Raw genomic sequence first — 22,888 nt, 5'->3', positions numbered from 1 at the left:
TAAAAATGGAACCCAGGTGCTCTGGAAGAGCAGCCATGGCTTTTAAGCATCAAACCATCTCTCCTGTCCAAGGTAGGCCACTTGGATTCATTAACATTCTCACCTCTGCCCTAGAGACCAATGCTTGACTACTGTCTCTACATGGGGAGTCCCCACCCTAATCCCAGGACATCCAGTTTCAGCTCAAAGGAAGTTAGATGACTCTGTCAGCTTCTGCTCCCTTGGCTTTCCTCCTCTACCCCCCTGTCTTGGGAAATCTTCTATTTCTTTTTCATACACAAGCAGAAGTCTGGAATGTAAGAATATGGTGCTAGAATCCAGCTCTGCACGGGCCTTCTCTCACAGACACTGACAGGTACCCCACTGGGACATTGTCTGTGAGCCCCTAGACTTGCTGGTGCCAAGACATCTCACCTGGGAGTGCCACATCCTGTTTCTCCACCCCTTTCCCTGACTCTTGCCTGGGAACCAGAGAGCCTGACTGCAGGCTTCTGGCTGGGAAGCTGCCCAACCTCTTCCTCAAGAACGTATGGAGACTCCAGCCCTTCCCTGCAGGCTCCCATTCCCTCAGAGACTCGCACATGTAGTCTGTTTCTGGTACTGGAGCCTGGTGTCTCCTTGAGGCCCTGCCACGCTCTTCCCTCTGTCTGCTCATGGCATTAATGATTCTTCTAATAAACTCCTTAGTCCCTAAAGGGTCTCGATGTCCTCTTGAATCTCCGTCCCATCTATGCAGCATAGCTTTACGTCACCTTGACAAAAGCTAACGTCATCTGAGAGGAGGGAACCTCAATTGAGAAAATGCCTCCATAAGATTGGGCTGTAGGCAAGCCTGGAGGGCATTTTCTTAATTAGTGATTGATGGGGGAGGGCTCAGCCTATTGTGGGTGGGGCCATCCTTGGGCTGGCAGTCCTGGGTTCTATTAAAAAGCAGGCTGAGCAAGCCATGAGGAGCAAGACAATAAGCAGCTCCCCTCCATGGCCTCTGCATCAGCTCCTGCCTCTAGCTTCCACCCCTGCTTGTATTCCTGTCCTGACTTCCAGTGATGGGCTGTGATGTAGAAGTGTCAGCCAAAGCAGCCCTTTCCTCCCCAACTTGCTTTTGGTCATGGTGCTTCATCACAGCAGGAGTAACTAGGACTCCACCCCAAACCTAACAACATTCACATGCTGGGGCCTTCAACAACTGCTCTCTACTCAGAGTCGGGCTGAGCGACAGGAATGTGGGAAGGGAAGGGAAACACAGCCAGGTGATGGGACACACATTCCCTTACTTCAACCTCACAGAAAGCCTGAGAAGAAAATATCATTAATACTTAAAGGTGCTGGATGTGGTGGCTCACAACTGTAACCCCAGCATGCAACAGGAGGATTGCCACCAGTTCCAGGTCAGTATGGGTTGCATCATGAGTTCCAGGCTAGCATGGTCTACAGTGTGAGACTTTGTCAAAAAACAACAACATTTTGGAAGTGCCACCCTACAAGCAAAGGGACCAAGACCCAAAGAAGTCAACAACTTGCCCCGTCAGCTGTTCTCAGCAAAGCTAAGATTTGACCACAAGTGTCTGACTCCGAAGTACACAGCCTTCTGCCTCACAGAAGCTGAAACAGAAAGTGGCCTCTTCCTGGCGCTGACGGTTTACAGAGCTGAGCAGGACGGAACCACTGGCTGCCACATAGCTCCCTAGGCTCATCCCCTCCTGGGCTGGGTCTGTCCTATTACATCTTCTAGAAACTGCACACACCCAGATTCACACATAAGGCAAAAGGCACCTGGCCAAAGAAAAATTATCTACTACTGCTCAGCGAATTAGTGCGGATGATAACACTTGATTTGATATTCTTGGCATAAAGGAAGGCAGAGAGATGCTTTGTTTGGGCTGACCTTAAAATGCCACGCACGCCTGTCTGCACGCACTGATTCGCTCCCTGGAGGACCTCTGGGGTCAGAAGTGAGCTGCGGGGGGAAGACGAGCGTGGGGAGGCAATAACATTTCTTAGATATCTAATAAGTACCGGGAACCCCGTAGAAGCTCAGCAGATTATCTTAAGTAATAGCTGCCCCGAGAGCTACCCATGACTCTCCTCATACAATAGCCGACTGAAGCTCAGAGGGGTGAGGAGACTTGCCCAAAGTTACAGTGGACAGTGACAGAGAATGACCAGAAAACCCGGGTCTCCTGACTCCACACTTACTCTACATCACACTGGCCCCTGCCAGAAGGCTAGAAAACCCCCCAGCATCAAAGAAAGCCTCCAGATCTAAGGAAGTCCTGGGGCACTTTATAGCCATCTGGTACTAAACTCGAAGTCCGACCGACCGACCCCTGTGTGGCCATCCCTTCTTCCTGAAGTCCAGGCTCCCACGAAGAAGAAAGGACCCCAGCCCCTGCCCATTGTGCGATGGACGACAATGCAAGGCTGGCGTCCCCTTTCTTACCCCACCGTTTTCCTTCCCACCCCGTGTGGTGCTGCCAGTTCAGCACAATAGTACATTCTGTGTCCAAGGGCCTCCGATGGCGGCCCCCAGGCTTTACAGCCCCTGTAGACAATGGTAGGGCCCAGAAAGGCCTGATAGCCGGTGACAAATGTATGTGAATGACCAGCTCACAGGAAGTGGCCTTCAATAGTCCGATAGCTTCCTGTATCCTGACATTGTGAAGGCCCACTTCCTGCTCTGTCTCCGAAAATACAGTCAGGCAACCGGGGTGGTGGTGGGGGTGGGGGCGGGGGCAGAGGCAGGGCTCCCCTCTACCCCTGCTCCAGGTCCCTACAGTATTCTGAGGCTACAACCAGTCTTATTGCCTTGTGATTGGTGAGTGCATTTCTGCTGGCCTCTGACCAGTCAGCTCCTCCGCCTTTGGCCAACCCCCACCCAAGTCCAGTCAGAACAAAACGACCTATTTTTAAAGATTTCACCACCTCAGCCTTCCTCAGTTTCACCCGCCACACCCCATCTTTCCAGGACCTCAGGCCTTCTGCTGCTGGGAAAGGCTTTCTCAGGACTCCTCTAGAACGCCGTGGCCCTCTCAACACACTTCCTGGTCAGAGCTGGCCACTCTGCTCTGAATGATAACCTTCCTGGGCTCACAAAGGATTTACAATGCAACCTTATCTTCCCAGAGTGGATAATCCCAATTCTTTCAGCTTCCTCTAGGTCGTGAAAAGCAATATGAAGGCAAGGAGCCCAAACTGGGCAAGTGCAGAGTCTTCCTTTATCTCCTGATCCAGATGGGCTGGGGAAAGCCTTTCCCAGGTCACTTCATCCCCGCTGCACCTGAACTCCCAGCAGAGGCTAGTCAGGGGGCAAAAGACCAAGAACCAAGCAGCAGAAAAGGGGCAAGAGGGAGATGGACGATGTGTGAAGCCAGGGCGCTGGACAGAGAATTTTCTATTCAATTGGTTGGTGACGTAGCAAGACATGTGGTCCATACCTCTAATCCCAGAACTCAGAAGACTGAAGCCAAAGGATTGCCAAGAGGCTGGTCATACAACCCACGACTCACAACCCTACCTGGTGCAGGGATGCAAGTGTAGATACAGAGGATGAGGAGGCCATCACCTCCCCCTCTTATCACACCCACTCTTAGGACCACCACACCATGTTCTAGACATAAAGAAGGGCAGAGGACTATTTCCAACCTACCAGCAGCCTATCTGTTCTCCACTTTCAACAAAGCAGGCCCTGAATCAGCTTCAAGCCATTGTAGCTGCCGGGCTTCGGAAGATTGGTATGGGAAAGGGGACAGGTCAAAAAGTGACAATCCGTTCAGTTCCTCTAGGCCACTGGGACCTGAGAACCCCTAGAGTCTAGGCAGGAATGGGGGAACAAAGAGATCTCTAGAGACAGGATGGAGGCAGAGGGGAGCAAGCAGGCTGGCTCTAACTTCTCACCTTCTGCTGTCCGAGGGGAAGAGAGACAAAGGGCACAGTGAAGTTGGAAGGGACAGACAGCTTTGCCGAGGGACATCTTATGCTATTTAGGTAGTTACTCAGCCTCTTAGCCTCAGTTTCCTTGTGAAGGACAGGCAAAGCCCTCCAGATGACCAAAAGAGATATGAAGTGTCCAGCCTAGACACTTGAAGAGTGTGGCCTGAAGAGGCCCAGTGGACAGGTTCCCTGTTCCTCTTTCTGGGATTCATCTGCCTCGACTTCCCAAGAAGGACAAGATCCATAGAACAGAGTGGCTGTCCTCTATCCCTTCTCAAAAAGCAAGAAACTTCTGTGACTTGGGTTCCAGGCATTGGGTAAGCAGAAGGTAGTGGGTGGCTGACCTGAAGCGTCCATCCTTCCTGCTCCTCTAGTGCTGCCTCCAGAATCTTCAGGAACAAGAAGCCACATGAGAGCCAGGGCTGTTGATCCCAGAGGGAGACACAGAGAGCTGGGGGAAGACAATGTCCTATCTAAAAAAAAGCCCCTGACATGACTTTGAGATCACCTAGTAGGGCTGTGTGAAAGGACAGTGGGGAGCCACAGGGAAGGAAGGCAAGGTGGTCATTGGCCATCCATGGTTGACTCTGTACAACTTCCCGGCTTGACCTCAGCTCTTACTGGAACACATGTTAGCTGAAGGGGCACATGTCTTTATTAGAATATCAGTCTCAATCAACTCAGACAGGGAAATCTGGAAAAAATAATAGAAGTGGTGTTTGGATTCCCCAGCTGTTCCCACAGACCATCTCCTACCAGGTAGAGTGTACAGAGAGTTGCAGGGCTCAGCTACAACTAACAAAACCATTTTGTCTCCAACTGGGAAAGCCAGCGGTCCCAGCCTCGAAGCTAGCGGAAGAGCGTCTAAATTCTGATAAGGCCAGGGGAAGGATGAGATGGTGCCTGAAGCCTGTTGCCTGTCCCTTCATCCCAGAGAACACAGGGATAATGAACTTCCAGAGCCTTCCGGCCCACCCTAAGGTCTCTTTGGGCAAGAGGAGCCAGAGTCAGGCAAGACTGTCTCCTGTACAGAGCATTCCCCAGACACAGCCATCTGTCCTTAGCCATGGGCTCACTGCATCTCTCCAAAGCTGCTATGTTGAAGTTCTAGACTGCAGTGAACCCATGGTGATTAAATGATGAGGTGGCCGTTAGAATGTGTCCTAATGTAATCTAGCTGATGTCTTTTGTTGTTTTTATTGTTTTGAAGAACAGGTGATTAAACCAAGAGTCTGGTGTTTGCTAGACAAGAGTAATCTACCACTGCGTCACAGTCCTTTCGTTTGTTTTTTGCTTTGTCTATTTTGAGACAGTCTCACTTTGTAGTCTGAGCTGGCCTAGAAATCACTATGTAGACCAGGCCAATCTTGAACTCATAGTAATCCACCTGCCTCTGCCACTTGAGTGCTGAGATTAAAAGCCTGTGTCACCATACCCGCTCAACTTTTTTTTCCAGTGTGTGTGTGTGTGTGTGTGTGTGTGTGTGTGTGTGTGTGTGTGTGTGTGTGTGTGTGTAATGAGCATGGAGGTCAGGAGACAACTTACACAAGTCAGCTCTTTCCCCACCATGTTGAAAGATTTTTGGTGAAGAGTGTTAAAGCTGGACACTGAGCAGATTACAGAGGTGTGTTAAAAACATCAACTCCATGGACAGACAGACAGAGGGGCAAGTGCATGGCAGGTATCTGAGGAAAAATTAGGCCCAGCACCAGAGACAGCATGGCAGAGACTCTGGAGAGAGGAATCACAGTCCATGTGGCAGAGGTGGGGAGCTCTCCTGCCTTTCTGAGGATGAGGAAGATTTCACAGCCATAGCCTGCAGCCAGGCTCTCTGATTCCCAGGCAAGAAGGCAGGGAAGGGGTGGGAAGCAGGATGTGTAACCACCAGTATCCCTTTTGATGTAAACTCACTTCCCAGGTAAGAAGCGACCTTGGCACCAAGAAGTCTGTTAGACTCACAGACAATGTCTCAGTAGGGTGCCAGACAGTTTGTGTGAAGGGGAAGAGGAGACTGCTGCAAAGCAGAGTGGCCTGAGCCTGAGCCGCAGCAGATTATGACATTGCATTCTTACACAGAGTCCTAAGGAGTGAACCCAGAAGGTCAGGTCCAGCTCAGGCATTTTGACCTAATGAGCCATCTCACCAGCCTCCCCCCATTAAACTATTTTTGAAAAATGATCTTATTTTTAAGTGTGTGTGTGTGTGTGTGTGTGTGTGTGTGTGTGTGTGTGTCCCAGAAGGTGTCATCAGATCTCCTGGAGGAGGAGTTACAGGCAGTTGGGAGCCACATGATGTTCGTACAAGGAACTAAACTCAGGTCCTCTGCAAAGACAGTGTGTGCACTCTTAACCACTGGGCCATCTGTCCAAGCTCTTTTTTTTTTTTTGAGCGGGGGATGGTCTCACTTAGTTGTCCAGGTAGACCTTGAACTTAGGATCCACCTGACTCAGCCTTCGCCTTAACTGGAGAACAGGCTTGTGCCAGTAGGGTTCATCTCTGTTTGTTTGTTGATCTTTTTTCTTTGTTTTTAACCAGGGCCTCTTGTTTCCCAGGAACTCGATATGTACCAGAACCCCCAATCCTTCTACTGACACCTCCCAAGTTCTGGGATTATAGGTTTGTGCTACTAAGCCCAGATCGTGATATGATGTCATTATAAAAAGAATTGGAGCCATGTCCGATGATTCATACCTATAACCCCAGCGTCTAGGAGGTCTTAAGCTAGGCTACATCACGAGATCTTGACTGAAGAACAAAAAAAGGGGCTGGAGGAATTGCCCAGTCATTAAGAACAATTACTGCGGGCTGGAGAGATGGCTCCGTGGTTAAGAGCACCGACTGCTCTTCCAGAGGTCCTGAATTCAATTCCCAGCAACCACATGGTGGCTCACAACCATCTGTAATGAGATCTGGTGCCCTCTTCTGGCCTGCAGGGACACATGCAGGCAGAATATTGTATACATAATAAATAAATAAATCTTAAAAAATAAATAAATAAATAAAATAATTAAAAAAAAAAAGAACAATTACTGCTCTTGCAGGGGACCCAGGTTGGGCGCTTCACAACCAGTTCCAGAGAACTGGATACCCTCTCCCACTCACTCCTACACATCACGGTGCACATCAACCATGCAGATTCACACACATACACATAAATAGAAAATAAATCAATAAATTCTTAAAGCAAATAGCCAAGGAGGGAGGCTGATGCTGCCAGAATCTTGGTCTTGGACTCCCAGGCCCCCAAACTGAGAAAGCAAATTTCTGCTATTTAAACCATTTGGTTAACTGTGTTTTGTTATGAAAGCGTGGCAAGCTAAGGAACCTCTCCTGATTTGTCTGAGGGACCACAAGAAAGAGGGGTTGGAGCCTCCTATTCATATACTCCCAGCTCAGCCCCACACTGGGTTACAGCTTCATGAGCCACACAAACTAGCCAGCGCCCTTTGGCTCCTCCTGTCCCTCCCACCCCATCTTCCAGAAATCTTCGTTTCTTGAAATGCACCTACAAGCTGCTAAGTTCTGCCGATCTCGTTAACCAATTTATCATAACTGCACTATGAGTATGTGATCCAAGGGCCTTGGTACATTTAGTCCTCGAATTACTCTGCTGTAAGGTCAGGTAGACATGTGCCCTCATTTGACACACAGATTTAGATAGTTAGACTTGAAGTTGCTGGCCCAAGTGCACACACCTCTAAGTGGTAGCTCTGGGCTTTGAGCAAAAGCCTTCTAACTCAGGAGCTGATTTTTTTTTTCTTTTCTTATTTTTTTTTTCTGGAAAGCTTAAGAGAAGGGCTGGGATTTGAGCCCACCAAGGCCCCAGTATACGTCACATGACATGAGAAGCAGCCAGGACAGGGCTTTAGGGACAAGAACAAGCTGAACAGTCAGTCAGTCCCCTGTCATCAGTTGACAAAATGATAAACACACAGGACTTCCATCTGTGGGAATGGCCATGACCTCCCACCCAGCCTACAAGCGGGGAAACAGCTCGGAGAGCATCAAAGGGCCAGAGCTACCCCAAGAGTTGATCTTTGGTCTGCAGACTGGGAAACAAAAGCGAAAGAGGCAGGAAAAGCAGGCCACAGCCTGCAGCGGGGTTAAGTCAGGGAGTGGGGGGGGGGGGGGGGATGCTGGCCGAGGGGCTGTGGCAGTGCCTGGCAGTCGGCAGGCACTCGGGGTGTCCCCTTGCCGTGTCAACCATTCTGCAGGCCAGAGCTGACCTTGGCTGCTGTGATGACAAGAGGCAAGCTGGGAAGGGGAGGAGGTGAGGCTCAGGGTCGGCTCTGCCAAGATTCCCGCCTTATCTTGGGCGAGCCATTTCCTGTCCAGGCCTCAGTTCCTCTGTTAGCTTGAGGAGAACCAGTCGGTGCCTGTTGTCTCTTCTCCTGGAATTCTTCAGGGACCGGGTGAATGGAAGGAGGGTTCTGGAGAAACACAACAATCACCACGCCAGCTTGGCTTGTCGAGTTGGGTTTTGTTGTCTCTACTGTTTGATTTCTCTTTGGTCCCATGGATCAAAACCAGGACTTGGTGAGTGTTGTCTGCCGACTCTACCACTGCACCACGTGCCTGGTGAAAAAGAAAATACCACTGCCTGGCCCCGTGTTATTTGCTGAGTTGGGACCACTAAGGGGAGGGCAGAAATCTCTCTCTCTCTCTCTCTCTCTCTCTCTCTCTCTCTCTCTCTCTCTCTCTCTCTTCTAAGGAGTCTCATGCAGTCCAGACTGGCTGAGAGCTCCTGATCCCCCTGCCTCCACCTCCCACATGCTAGTATTACAGGTGTGTACTGTCACACCAGATTTAACTTCAGCTTCTCCGTGAAACGGGAAAACCAAAGTCTACCCTTTGTGCTAAGAGTCCCCCGGCTTCCCAGCCTCACCTGCCAGCCTGCCCCACCCCTTGGGGTCTCAGCTAGAGGGGGAAGGTGGAAGAAAACTTGAGGCATTCCAGGCCAGTTCCCGTGGGCTTTTCCAGATGGGATCCCCAAGCCTTTGCAGGACTTCCTGAGCCCAGTGGCTGCTGGGAGCTGCCGAGTCCATGAGCTCCACCTGGCAAGTGCATTAGGTGGGTCCCTGGGCTGCGACCCAGGTCCTTGCTGGATTCCTTGGAGTTTCCCATCCACCCTGCCGAGCTGCTGTGGGGCTTTGATCACCACTACACGAAGGGTTTCCTGAATGCTTTCCTGAGGACATTGTTCCCACTGCAGAGTCATCAGGGTCAAATTCATCACTGGCTGAGCTGGGCTGGTCCAGGTCCTACCCGGTGGGGAAACACAGCCCTCTGCCCAAGCCCCACTTCCCCGTGGAAAATTAAGCCAGCAGTTTGTCTTGGGGAAGACAGACTGCTGCCAGCAGAACACTCTTTTCCTGCCCTCATGGCACTCGGCAGGGCCCTCAACACGCAGCCCGTGGGCCCTGCTCCCTAGCATTGTCTCCGCACTCAGACCCAGTTCCTCTCCCTCCCAGAACCACTCAAGCCCACCCCCCTTCATTCAGCATTTGTTGACAGTGACTATATATGAGACATTCCTCCCAGGGCAGAGGAAAGACTTGGTCCCTGCCCTCAAGGATCTATGGCAACATGGCAGTCACAGGGCCTGGTAACAAACACTACCAGAGAGTACTGACCACAGGGCCAGACAGGCAGGGAGGGACCGGCAATCTCCAGGTGGACAAGTGGGCTTTGGGACCACCTGCTAAATTGTGTGTAACTAGGAGTCCATCAGGTAGGCAAGGAGGGAGGCAAGAGCCAGGGAGACCTGACTGAGAGAGCACAGTGCACACAAAGGCACCAAGGTTCCAATAAGCAGAACACGCGCAGGAAATGCAAGAGCCAGGTTCCGTGTTCAGGAGTGATGGATGACAAGGCTAAGGAATGCCAGGCGGTGCCAGGGCAAGGTGCATGCACTTAGGAGGCAGCAGCAGGAGGAGCTCTGTGAGTTTGAGGCCAGATTGGTTAGGCAGAACATGATGAGGGCCTAAGGCAGGGTAGATGGGGTCTAGATGCAGGAAAGGGTCACCAAAGGCTGGCAATGGAATCCATGAAGGAGGCCTCGGGGAAAATGATCTCAGATGTGAGCAAGATGAGAACAGGATGCCTGTAATCCCAGCTGCTCAGGAAGCTGAGGCAAGAGAGGCACAGGTTCAAGGTCTGTCTGGGCTATAGAATGAGGCTGAGTCCAGTTTAGGCAATTTAGTGAGAGCCTGTCTCCAAATAAAAATATGGTCAGGAAGAAGACCCTGTGGGTTAGGTAGGGAGCTTGCTGTGTAAGCCCGGCAGCCCGAGTTCAATTCCAGGAGTCCACATAAAGGTGAAAGGAGAGAACTGACTGCTGAAATTATCCTCCGGCCTCCACATGAGCAATATGCCATGGCTGTGCCCTCCCCACAACAGTCATGAAAGTAGCCAGTTGTGTTGCGCTCTGGTAGGTTATGCTGAAGGGGAAGGGACAGGAGGATGACAAGTTTTAGGCCAACTTTTAATTCCAACATTAAGGAGGCAGAAGCAAGCAGATCTCTGTGAATTTGAGGCCAGCCTAGTCTACACAGGGAGTCTCAGGCTAGCCAGGCCTACATAGTGAGACATTGTCTCAAAAATCAAGACAAAACAAAATAATAATAAAACTAAATCAATTTTAATTAAAATAAAAAATATAAAAGATCTGGGTTTATAGTTCAGTGGCAGTATGGTAGCTGAAAGGATGGAAGGAAGGAAGGAAGGAAGGAAGGAAGGAAGGAAGGAAGGAAGGAAGGAAGGAAAGAGAAAGAGAGAGAGAGAGAGAGAGAGAGAGAGAGAGAGAGAGGGGAAGAAAAGAAGAAAGGAAGGAAAGAGAGAGAGAGAGAAAAAAAGGCTGGACTCCAATCCTACGCTGGGTGTTTCTAAACATTATGCTGTGCTCACGGCTCTGGAAATAGTACTAATTAACCCCATTTACAGATGATGCTTAAAGAGTTTAACTGTACAACTAATCTCAGAGTTATCGTTCACATCCAAATCAATGCATGTTTTTCTTTCTGTGACAGGGTCTCATGTAGACTCAGCTAGCCGCAAACTCACAATGCAGCCAAGGCTAACATTGAAACGATCCTCCTGCCTCCCCTACTGAATGCTGGGATTACCCGTGGCTCCACCACCACTGGTCTCATGCAGTGTCAAACCCAGCTCTGGGCAAGTGCTCTACCAAGTGAGCTCCAACCCCAGCCTCAGAAGTCAACACTTTTAACCGCCATGCCGTATGGTATGCCTGGCAGAGATGAACAGCGCTCATGGTATGCCTTTCCATGAGTTGTGGGTTATATTCAGAACTAGAGATTCACATCCAGAAGCCATCAAGGTAGATACTGGTGGTGGCTGAAGCCACAGAGGAGGCTAACGCTGTTCAACAAAGAAGCTGAGGAAGGAATAAACTGGAAGCACATCTCCACCTTTGTTGGAGACAGGATCTGACACTGTAGCCCAGGCTAGCTAGTCCAGGCTCCTCAAACTCATCCCAATTATCCTGCCTCACCTTCCAAAGTGTGGAGATTACAGGCATAAGCCACCATAGCTCATTTAAAAGGACAGAGTGGTTCAGTGGCAGAGCCGCGCTAGAATGGGATGTGGAGGTGCTGTCGATGTCAAGGGACATGGCCACAAAGACAGTGACACCCACCGAAAAGAGGTAGAACATGACTGAGACTAAATTGAGGACGCCAGATGCATCATCCCAAAAGCTTTTAGCCCAGATAGCTTCAGGCCCTAAGGGGTTGAACAGCGAGCATGCAAGAAGTGAAGGGCTGTGCACAGGGACAGTGCCGGGGGCTTGAAGAGCTTCGTTAAGGAGGCCCATCCGCAAGTCTTGCAGAGGATGTCACATCCAGAAGCCACAAAGGGACAGTGCTAGGCTAAACTGCTCCAGCTGCATCTACCAGCTCAGGCCGAGAGGCAAATAGGAAGATCAGGCCAGGGGTGGGGTGGGGCCTAGAATTGAGCATGAGGCACAGGGGCAGAGGGGCCACAAACCACAAACACCTTCGGACTCACACACACACACACACACACACACACACACACACACACACACAGCTGCCCTTGCAGGCAAACTATTGATTTGTTTATATCTCAATAATTTGGAGGACCCATTAGACATTTTTTGAAAGCCATGGTTTACCTCTGTATTCTGAAAAAAAAAAAGATTTTAAAAACAAATAATGTTAGCAAATGTAATTCATAATGAATTAAGTGTTTCTAGGCAGACGAGAGCCACCACTGGCACAGGATGAAAACTGATCTCCCAATTGCTAATTATTCTTCACTTTGTAGCTGCTTTCCATCAGCGACATCTATTTAGCAAACACTTTTAGAAGAGGCTAGGTACAGTGAGGAATCAAAGACCACTTATTTACATCGAATTGTTCAGGCTGGCCGCCATCCCACTCAAACAGAAGAGAGGCTCTCCTGGGTCATTACAGCTAGCACTGGTTTGGACAAACTCTGCACATTTTTCTGCACTACCGGCAGGGGTCAAGTAACAGCATCCCAGCGTACAGGTGGGGAGGCGGAAAGCCCGGAGAGGAAAGCAGGAGACGGGAAGGCAAACCACAAGCCACCTGGTTCTCTTGTCTTCAGGTCTAAGGCTCCACCCATTCTCCAGATCTGTGAACTCTTGCTGGCTCCTCACTTCCTGGCTCTGGCTTTGCACACTATAGGTCTAAAGCCTGAGATCCTGATCCCTCAGGCCAAGTTGGAGTCTATAAAATAAGATGTCCTCAGCCAGGTGGCCTGTTAGGGACCTCTGTCGTCATTCAGCCAAGGCTGTTCTATCCTCTTCCCCACTCACTAGGACCACATGCAGCTATTAGAGCAATGGCCTGCAGGTTGCAGCTCCTCTGGGGGTCGGGTGGCCTTTTCACAGGGGTCGCATATCAGATATCCTGCATATCAGATATTTACATTACGATTCATAACAGTAACAAAATTACAGCTATGAAGTAGCAATGAAAATAATTTTATGGTTGCGGGTCACCACAACATGAGGAATTTATTAAAGGGTCGCAGCATTAGGAAGGTTGAGAACCACTGGCTCAGATGCTGAAAATTGCATGTTATTTATCAAAAACTCTTCCCCTTTAAAAGGCAAAGACACCAAGGTTCAGAAAGGCTCAGTGACTTGGTCATTCAGGTAGTTGTTCAGGCAGAAGACGAAGCCCAAGTCTGCAGATGGCCCTTGATTTTCCCTCTGCTACACTACCTAGCTGAGCACTCAGTGAGCACTAAGGGACCACCCCAGAGTGAGAGAATGAATCAAGACAGAGCCACTGGGGCTGAGGAGATGGAAAGGTCAAGTAAACCCTGGGGCTTGCAGCCCGCAAGTCTAGCTCAACTGTCCAGCCCTGGGTTCCTTGTGAAACCCCACCTCATAAAGATAAAGTGGAGAGTGAATGAGGAAGCTATCTGATGTTGACCTCTGGCCTCCACACACGAAAGCAGGTGCACATGCACCCGTACACACATGTATACGCACACACACTGCGAGCCTTTTCACTCTGACGGCCCGGTTCCCAAACCAGACACTGTGACGCTAATTCCCCCCCATCTCAGTCCTCTAACAGTCTCGTCAACCCAGGGTCCCCCGAGAAGCTGACCAAAGTCAAAGGTTTCTCTGGCAGGCTTGTCCTGGCGGCTGCCCAGCTGACTCGTGCTAACACGGCCAACACACTCAGGAAAGAGTTCAGAGAGTGGAAAAGCACCGGCGAGCCCCTGAGGGGTCAGAGGTCAGTCCTGCTACACTCAGACAGGAATCACCCTGCTCCAAAGTCATCACAGGGCTGGGGAAAGACCCAGGGAAGGGTGGTGAGCCAAGAGGTTCCAAGAACCACCATTTGTAACGTATCTCAATGAACCCTGACTGTTGGGCCAATCAAAAGACACGATTCACATGTCTCCAAGGTGAATCAGCGAACATGATTCACCAAGAAAGCCGGCCCATGCCTTGCTCATCCCAGCAACCCTGACCTGTATTTGACTGCATGCAGAGAAGCCCTGCTACTTAAAACCGTCACCTGCACAGAGGCAAGAGGGCAGCTACCGTCTTTCCACCATCACAGCAGAGACCTCAGCCAGCCCGTGGGAAAGGAAGGTCTAGCTGAGAATATTAATAGACTCACTGGAGACAGAAATTCAGCAAGGACACGCCCCAGGAAATGAAATTATTTAAAAGTAGGCACAAAGTAAAGCTGGAAGAAGGGAACACTTGGATTTCCAAAGATAGGTCTTCCTCGGCCAGGCACGGGTAGGAGGTGCACCCATGGGGACAGGGTTATTCTAAAATATCTAAAAAATCTAGAACCGTCTATGGGAAAACCTTTTTGTTTGTGGCTTTCTTTCCACCCTTCAGTGTTTTACCCAGGCTGTATTGAACTGTACACACTCAGGCACTTGGTGGTTTTTTTGTTTTTGTTTTTTCTTTGTGGGATGGTGATTTGCTTTGATTTTTGACACAGGTCTCACATGTAATCAGGCTAGACTCAAACTAGTTATGTGGCCAAGGCTTTCCATCCTCCTGCCTCAGCTTCTCTGCCCCACCTGGCTCCAAACTTGCTTTCACAGGAATCCAATTCTGGGGATAGTAAATGCATGCCCCTTAGATCTTATTAGGGGAGGCAACTTTCTTCCATGTCATGTTAGCATTGGCACCTTCTGGACCACATGAACCACACCCCCACCCCAAGAAGAGCATTTTGAGAGGTCACGAATTGGCAAGCTTGGTTTTTGTTAATATTTTAATTATACTTTTTATTGTGTGTGTATACACACTTGCCACATTCTGCATGTGGAAACCAGAGGACAACTTGTGGAAGTTGGTCCCCCTCCTTCTAACACATGGGTTTCAAAAATCAGACCCAGGTTATCAGGCTTGGTGGCAAGTGCCTTTTCCCACTGAACCATTTTGCTGGCCCCCACTTTTAATTTTTGGTTATTTTTGTTGTTGTGAAACAGCATCTCAGGTATTCCAGGCCTTGAACTTGCTGTTTAGACAAGTCTTGAACTTTTAAATATATTTTTTTTACTATTAGTGTGTGTGTGTGTGTGTGTGTGTGTGTGTGTGTACATGCCACAGCACAACATAGGGGACAGTTAGAGAACAACTTTGTGGAGTTGGTTCTTCCTGGCCACCTTTGAGGGTGTTCCTGGGATTGAATCCTGGTCACCAAATTGCACAGCGAGAGCCTTTACCCACTGAGCATCTCACCAGCCTGACCCCGGACTTCTGATCTATCTGCCTCTACTTCCCAAGTGCTGGGATCACAGGCATACCCTCCACCACTGCCCTGTTCATATGGTGCCAAAGACAGAATCTAGGACTTCATACATGGGTACTCAGGCACTTTACCAACTGAACTGAATGTCCAGCCCCATATTTTCTTTAATGAGTTGTCATTATTTATAAAATAGGTTCTACAGACAGAAATGATAAGGAAAACTCCATTCAATTTCTAGCATCTTCTGGGGAGGAGATATAGAAAACCTGGTGCCGGTGCATGAGCACATGTGGAAAGCTGGATCTTTACTGCCCCCTACTGACAAACCTGTGGTTTCCAGTCTCCAGCCTGGCCAGCCCAGTCACTCATTTGTCACTTGACTGCCCCCTGCAGGCATCAACATTGACTCAAGTTTTGCCCAGCGGGGCAGTCACAGACCAGGCAATACTCAGAACAGCCACAGAGTGGCAGCACCAGGCTATTAATGAGGCACATCACTGGCCTAGCCAGAGCTGGCCAAAGCTGAGCTTAGCTGACGCTTTCAGAACCAATCTTTTCATCCTTCCTTGGCTGGTACACAATTGCTCCTAAAACTCCCTATCAGACATGTTCGAGCCACAACTCAATCCTCTTAGGCACAGAGGAGAAGCATTTGCTCTCTTCCAGGCCACCACTTGCCCCTCTTCCCAGGATACCCACTCCATACTGGTTTCTCCACCTGATACCATCCAACAGACCTCTGGCTCCTAAGATAGGCAGCTGAGGCACCTTCCTCATTTAGCAACAGATTCATGCTTAATCAAATCAATGCTCACTATGCTTTCTTTGCTCACTTGGGTTAACCACCTGCTTCTTCCAGCCCTCTGCTCTCACTCTCTCCAGCCTCCCCAGTAACATCCTGAGTGGTAACATACACTACAGTCCTTTTGGAAAGATGTATTATGCATGAAGACCCACTTCAACCAAGTTGAATGTTCCTACCATTGACTCCAAAATGCAGGGGAAACCTTAGACAGTCACTGCAGGATTTAAACTTGTGAATAAGAACAATACCCATATCCAGCAATAGGGGAACTTTAGAATCAGCTTTTGCTCTAGCTTCACTTGATGGGTCCATAACTGCACAGCTACTAAAAACAGTGATGAAGGGGACTGGAGAGATGGCTCAGTGGTTAAGCGCCATGTCTTCCAAAGAATCTGAGTTCGGTTCTCAGCACCCAGAATCAGACGGCTCACAATCATCTGTGACTCTAGCCCCGGGGGCCTGGCACCCTCTTCTGGCTTCAGTGGGCACCAGCACATTATATGCACACACACAAGCAAATATTAAGACAAACAAACAAAAACAATGATAAGGGCTTGAAAAAAAATGGCACAGCATGTAAAGGTACCTACTTGCCAACCTTAATGACCTGCATTTAGTCCCCGGGGCCCACATGGTAGGAGAGAACCAATTCCCAAAAGTTGTCTTCCGAACTACACACACACACACACACACACACACACACACACACACACAAATTATGTGTGTGTGTATATATATATATATATATATACATATACACACACACACATATATATATACATATATATATATGTATATATATATTTCTACAAAGTTTAGAAATGTGGGCTGGAAAGAGGGCTCAGTGGTTAAGAGCACCAGCTACTCTTCCAGAGGACCCGAGTTTGAGTCCCAGCACCCACACAGCAGCTCACAACCATCCACAACTCCAGTTTCAAGGAGTCTGACACTTTCTTCTGGCCTCTATGGGACACCAGGCTTGCACATGGTGTAGATTTACACACAGCCAAAACACCCACACACATAATAAAATGATAAAATAGTTCTGTTTTTCCAAGACAAGGCTTCTCTGCACTGGCTGTCCTGGAACTCAATCTGCAGACCAGGCTGGCCTTGAACTCACAGAGATCTGCCTGCCTCTGCCTCTCCCTGAGTATTGAGATTAAAGGCATGTGCCACCACTGCTTGACAAAATAATTTTTTTAAAAAAACTATTAGAAAAAAGCAAGCAAGCAATGATGAAGTCCATCTTAGTAGTGCAAGCCTATAATCCCAGCTACTCATGGGGCTGAGGCAAGGCAGGAGGGCCAAGGAGTCAAGAACATCCTGGCAACCTAATAGGACTGTCTCATAATAAAAACTGAAAAAAGGAGGGCTGAGAATGTAGCTCAGTGATTGTCTAGCATGTGCGAGGCTCCGAGTTCCATCTCAGCAACCTCCACTCTCCCAAACAATGCCAACCACCACATGGTAAGATGAAAAATAACAAAAAGTATAGCCATGGACTCTTTAAGACTTACACAGAAAGCTAGGTGGGGTGGCACACGCCTTCCATCCCAGATCTTGAGAGGCAGAGGCAGGTAGATTTCTGTGAGTTTGAGGCTAGCCTGGTCTACGGAATGAGTTCTAGGCTAGCCATGCTTACATAATGACCCTGTTTCAAAACAAAGCAAATTTTTAAAACCCACACAGACGGCTGTGGAGGCAACAAAGTGTGGCCAGCATCTGCACTGGAGCCCTGGGAATGTGTGGCGACCTTTTCTCATTCCTGCCCAATCTCTTTAATGTGCAAATATCTCTGAGTGCGTGTGCTACCAATTCAGACTCTGGAGACGCTGCAGCCTCCTGCAACCATGATCAAAAGACTCTTGGGAACTTGTGCCTCCAGGAGTCTCAGCTAGCACTCAGTAAAACACAGCTTCCAGCTGTGTTCAGTCTTGGAAGTCCACAGACACTACTGATGTCATACCCACAATGCCTGCAGGAATTCTAGGAGAACCCAGACCCCATCCAGAAGACAGAACACCACCAATGTGTCTCAGGCGCCACTTTAATTGAGGTTCTCACTACACAGTGAGGAAGGGTGGAAGACAGTGATTATCTCCAGGTGTACACCCCTTCTGCCCCAAGGTAAACAGCCTGAGCTCCCCACAGCAGAAACATGCTTTCCTTCCCCTGAGAATCTACTCCTGAGCCGATAAAGGGACACATGTGCCAGAGAATAGGAAAAACCCATCAAGGGAGCCAGGGAGATTTCTGATTCTTTCCAGTGCAAAAACTAGAACTAGACATGGAGGTTGCCCCTCCTAATGGCAACAACAAACCCCAACCATTCCCAGCTGAGGCCATGCCCCTCCCTAGGGAGCCTGAGAGCGGTGTTCATTCCCCTGGGCTGGAGCTCCCAGGTAAGATCAGAAGCCTGCACTGTCGTGACACAGCCCATTCAGCAGACGCAGTCTTCCTCTTCGCAGTCTTCCTCTGGGTCGGCCCCCACTGCTGCAGCTGCACAGCCATAAAGGGCCAACCAGTGTGTGTGTGGCTGTGGGGTGCAGAAGGGGCCGGAGTGAGCAGCAAAGCAAATCAGATGTATGTTCTGAAGCTGGGTCGACATGGCGGCAGGGCACGTCACAGCCCTTTGGACCACAGGGACCTGGGCCCTCCATTAATTCTTCTCTGGACGGTTTCTGTTCAGGACTGCTTTGGGGGCAAATTCCAGTTTGTCCTTAAGGCTCACCACCTGAGTGTGGTCCTTGCCTAGCAGCTCATCCAGCTTTCGGTCCTCTCGACGTTCCAAGATGCTCTTTTCCTCCTCCACGGGCTGAGGGTCCTTTCCCCTGATGAACCATTCCAGGTGGTAGCCCACAGCCCCGACCACGAAGGCCACAGGAAAGGTGACATAGGGAGCATAGGTCCGTACCACGGTCCAAAGCACAGGCCACATGACATCTGCAGAGGAGAAGAGAGCACTAGGGAGAAACGAGCATCCCCTGCCCCAGCAGGGGTGGACGGCCCATTGGGCGCTCTACCTACCTGACAGCCTGGCACTAATCATTGAACAGCCACCCCACAGAGCAGCAAGCGGCCGCTGTGCTTTGTACGACAGCTGGGTCCTGAAATACTCTAGGAAGTTGTGAAAGATTGGACGGTGAAGGGAGGAGGTAAAACCTCCACGAACTATGCTGCACTCCTGTATGCAGGAGCTCCCCATGAGGAACCTTGGAGTGTCACCTAATGGAGCTTCAAACCTGGTGTGACCTCAGGTCCCCTCCTCCAGTCTTTCAACATTTCAGGAAGGGAAAAGAAGTCTTTTCTCTGCTCTGTGAAACTTCACATGCACACACACTCCGAATTCTGACTCTTTGATAATGAGCAGGTCCTTTTCTTTGGGTAAAGTACAAGGGACTTATTTAAACAGCTCAAAACTATGATCCATTACCTAACCACCCTCGACTAAAGATAGATAAGGGTTTTAAGCCTATTCTGGACTTAGCTTTTCTAACAATGACAGTAACCTGTAGTTAACAAATCCTGGTCAAAACACCCTCAAAATACACTATTGTCAACCACACTCACATCCTCACACTTATGTGCACAGAAAGCTCCTGAAAATATCGCAAGTGAATACAGTACTCCAGATGCCCTAGAACCCTAACACTTGAAAAGTCCCTGTGGAAAACACTGTAAAATAAAAATAACAAAAATTGTGGAGCTGCCCCCAGGGCCTTCTGCAATGAAATACCAAAGTAATATACAAACCCGCTCATTCAAATGGCCACTTAGTCGCAAATGATTACCACTATTAAATGACTATTTATACCATTATTTAATTACTGTTACAATCATAAAAGGCCATTGGCAATGAGCTAATGATGCTAGCCACCATCGACTGAGCACTAATTCCAAGCTGGGCCTTGAGCTAAGCACTTCACACATCCGATGATCTCTCATCCTCAAAGTCACTCCTTAGTCACCAGCATTAGGACACTTGTGCTTCCTTCTCCAACACTGCTGTCTCTCTGCTCTACAGTTAGACATCCAAACCTCATGGAGGATTCCATGGCTCTCCCTGTCTCCCTTTGGTTCTGATTCTCTTTGGAGGGACTGGAGCGTCTTGTGGGCCTGAGACTACACGTGGACCGAACTGCAGCAGACTCAGGCTTCTCTTCCTGGTCCTTCAACCTGACACCAGGCCCTGTACTTCACAGTAGCCCCCTGGTCATCATCTGGCCTTCACAATACCTCTATGATGTAGGAATTACATGCCCAGATTCCTGGCTAAGGTGGCTCAAAGACACTATGCTAGCTTGCCAAAATCACTACAAGCGGCAGGCCCACTGGTTTTGAGGCCAAGCCTGGGCAGATGTGTGTGTAAGGTGTCTGTTCAAACCACAGATGTAGGCAGTGCTTCCTGCAGCTCCTCATTAGCTTAGCTTTTCATTACATTGAAAGACTTCCTTCCTTGTGCGTTCTAAGGTTATCCTAAGAGATTTGCAAAATCCTACAATGTACACATTAAGAAAGAGGGAAGCCCCCAAAGAACACCAAATCCAATACTTCTCCATTCTGTTTTCTGCCTTTTTAAGTTTTTATTTTTAAGACAGGTTCTCATGTCACCCAGCCTGGCCTCGAACCCTCAGTGTAGTTGAGGATGACTTCTAACTGCTGATCCTCCTGTTTCCACTTCCCAAGTGCTTATGACTACAGGTGCAAGTTCTTCATAGTATTCCCAGACAGCAACTCTCCATTCAATGTGCCAGTTTGTCTTAAGTACCAGTCTACAACTATTATTCTCCTACATATAAAGCACAAGTTCTATATGGTCCTGTATGTATTCCAGTCATCCACGTATCCAGCACAACCATTTTCTCTGTGATAGGCATTGTGTGAGCTTACCCTGCTTGCCTACATCTCTCAAAACACCTTGAAGCTCCAGGAGGTTAAGGACCAAGGATGTCCGGATCGTCTTATGCGCTATGTCTCTTCCCACCCACCCCTGCTAACCTGCCTGGCAAAGAGCTCCAAAGAAAGTTGTTGATCGACTGAACCACAGGCAGCATAAACAAGTCGCTAACGTAAGACTTAAAGCAGTCTTCCAGCCACAATCACAAAGGAGCAGGAATACCATCACAAGCAGCTACACTTCGTGAAGTCATCCCTAGGGGATCAAAACGTAAGTAGCAGGAGCGTCTCGCAAATGCTGACGCCTATTTCCAGCCCAGCATGCAGGGGAACCTGCCAAAGAGTCCAGGTACAGATCAACTGGGCCGCCCGGAAACCTGTCCTTGTGCTGGTCCCACCGGAAACTACACTCCAGATTCGAGAACAGTCAGAAGAGGTCTAAGAAGGTGGAAGAACCAGCCTTGACAGCTACCCCAGTCAGGTCTGGAGATGAGAGCGCCAGAGGTCAGGGTCATCAGCTCCCAGTCCCCTGTCCCGTTACACCACACGCGTGGCCTCGCCACCCTCTGGCCTGCAGGTGCCGGAGGCGGACAAGTTCTGACTGCAGCCCACACTAGAGCTGGCCGGGGCCGGGACGGCCACGGAGACTATGCCTCCCTCGACTAGGAGGACATGGCCAGGAGCCGTCCCCGTGCGAGTCGTGGCGGGCGATCCAGGGAAAAGGAGCGCCCTCGGCCCTAGGAACTCACCTGCGGCCCAGCCGGCACGCCCCGGACCGGCCCCGCGCTGCGCCCGCTCGCCGGGAGCAACACGGACGTCGCTGCTCCCAGGGGCCCGCGGGGCGTCGCCCGAGGCCCCGCCCACTGGCGCGCGGGCGCTCTCGGAGAGCGGCGATTGGCTGAGCTCCGGTCAAGCGACAAGAGGAAGGAAGCCAGGCATCCGCCTCTCTCTTGGGATGAACGGAGGTGGATGCAGCACCCCCTGGCGACTTGGAGGCTCCCCAAAGCGACGTTGCCTCTTGCTTTTCTAGCGGAGAAAGTGAAAAGTCACGTATTCATTGATCGAACTGAAGTTCATTAGGCATCTTCTGAGACCTAGGTCGAAACGGAAAACCCAACCCCTGACCTCCAAAGAGGATAATCTAGTGCTTTAAAACCTCTTCCGGTCTGTGCTTTCAGGCTGTGTGTCTTTAGGAACGTTATTAATTAATCTGAGCCTCATTTCTTCTGCATAGCATTAATACCACCCATATTCGCAAGGATGTTGTGAGGGTTAGATAATACCACGTGTGTAAAGTACTGTGCCAGGCACACCGAAATCAGGGAAATAGATGGTAGCTATGGTGCGTCTACAAATAGCTGAAAGATAGTGAAGCATTTGTAGAAGACCCTCTGATACAAGCATCTGCTCTCCTCCATGTTTCCACTCTCTCTGAACAGACATATAATTTATCACATACAGGAAAAGCCTCATGCCCACGCTCTTTAGTGCCGCAACATGGTCTTGCCTTCCCAGCCTCCCGGCACCGATCTCAAACTGACAAGTCTCCTTATTAGTAATACATGCTTAAAAAAATCATCTTTCTGAGCCTGTGTCTTTCCATGTTCTTTCATCTACCTGGAATGGTCTACTCACTTTCCCTTAAGTCAGCTGTGAGTCATTTTTCAAGGTCATGGGTGCTTCCGTAGGAAGTTTCTACACTGCACTGTCCTTACAGGTTCTTCCTTCCCATTTTAGATCGAAGAGCCCAAAGCTAAGCCTGAGAGTGAAGATGGGGAGAAAGAAGCTGCCGGAAATTAGCAACCGTAATTAGCAGAACTTGATTACTTGTGCACTGAAAAGGAAGAGAAGAGACGAGGTCAGAATTGTCTAGAACGCAGGCTGGTGTTTAGTCAGCCATTCTACATGCTAGACACTGGAGATACAAAACAGACTGCCCCCGGGAGTTTTCTGCCTGAAGAGGAAGCAGGTAGGCCCACAAAAATGTCAGCAATCTAAGAAATGCCGT

General features: G+C 49.5%; 1 protein-coding gene across 3 annotated transcripts; it reads right to left on the bottom strand.

The window, feature by feature from the left end:
• Nucleotides 1–18,013: 18,013 nt before the first annotated feature.
• On the bottom strand, nt 18,014–21,735 carry Smim12 (small integral membrane protein 12). Of its 3 annotated transcripts, none has more exons than XM_059256125.1 (2): nt 21,630–21,735; nt 18,014–18,927 (listed from the first exon to the last, which is right to left on the bottom strand). In XM_059256125.1, exon 2 carries the CDS (start codon nt 18,920–18,922, stop codon nt 18,644–18,646), a length of 279 nt encoding a protein of 92 aa, XP_059112108.1. In that variant the 5' UTR covers nt 18,923–18,927; nt 21,630–21,735; the 3' UTR covers nt 18,014–18,643. The 3 variants fall into 3 exon arrangements, with proteins under 3 accessions (XP_059112108.1, XP_059112109.1, XP_059112110.1); XM_059256126.1 differs by lacking the exon at nt 21,630–21,735 and adding an exon at nt 20,875–21,160; XM_059256127.1 differs by lacking the exon at nt 21,630–21,735 and adding an exon at nt 20,023–20,192.
• Nucleotides 21,736–22,888: the final 1,153 nt, after the last annotated feature.

This window comes from Peromyscus eremicus, chromosome 2 (assembly GCF_949786415.1).
Source record: "Peromyscus eremicus chromosome 2, PerEre_H2_v1, whole genome shotgun sequence".
NCBI lineage: Eukaryota > Metazoa > Chordata > Mammalia > Rodentia > Cricetidae > Peromyscus > Peromyscus eremicus.
Note: the sequence above shows the minus strand (reverse complement) of the source record. Positions and strands in the feature narration are given on the sequence as shown.

What these genes read in the sequence shown, in the direction of transcription:
- Smim12 (XM_059256125.1), bottom strand. Translation starts at nt 18,922, where the DNA reads ATGTGGCCTGTGCTTTGGACCGTGGTACGGACCTATGCTCCCTATGTC.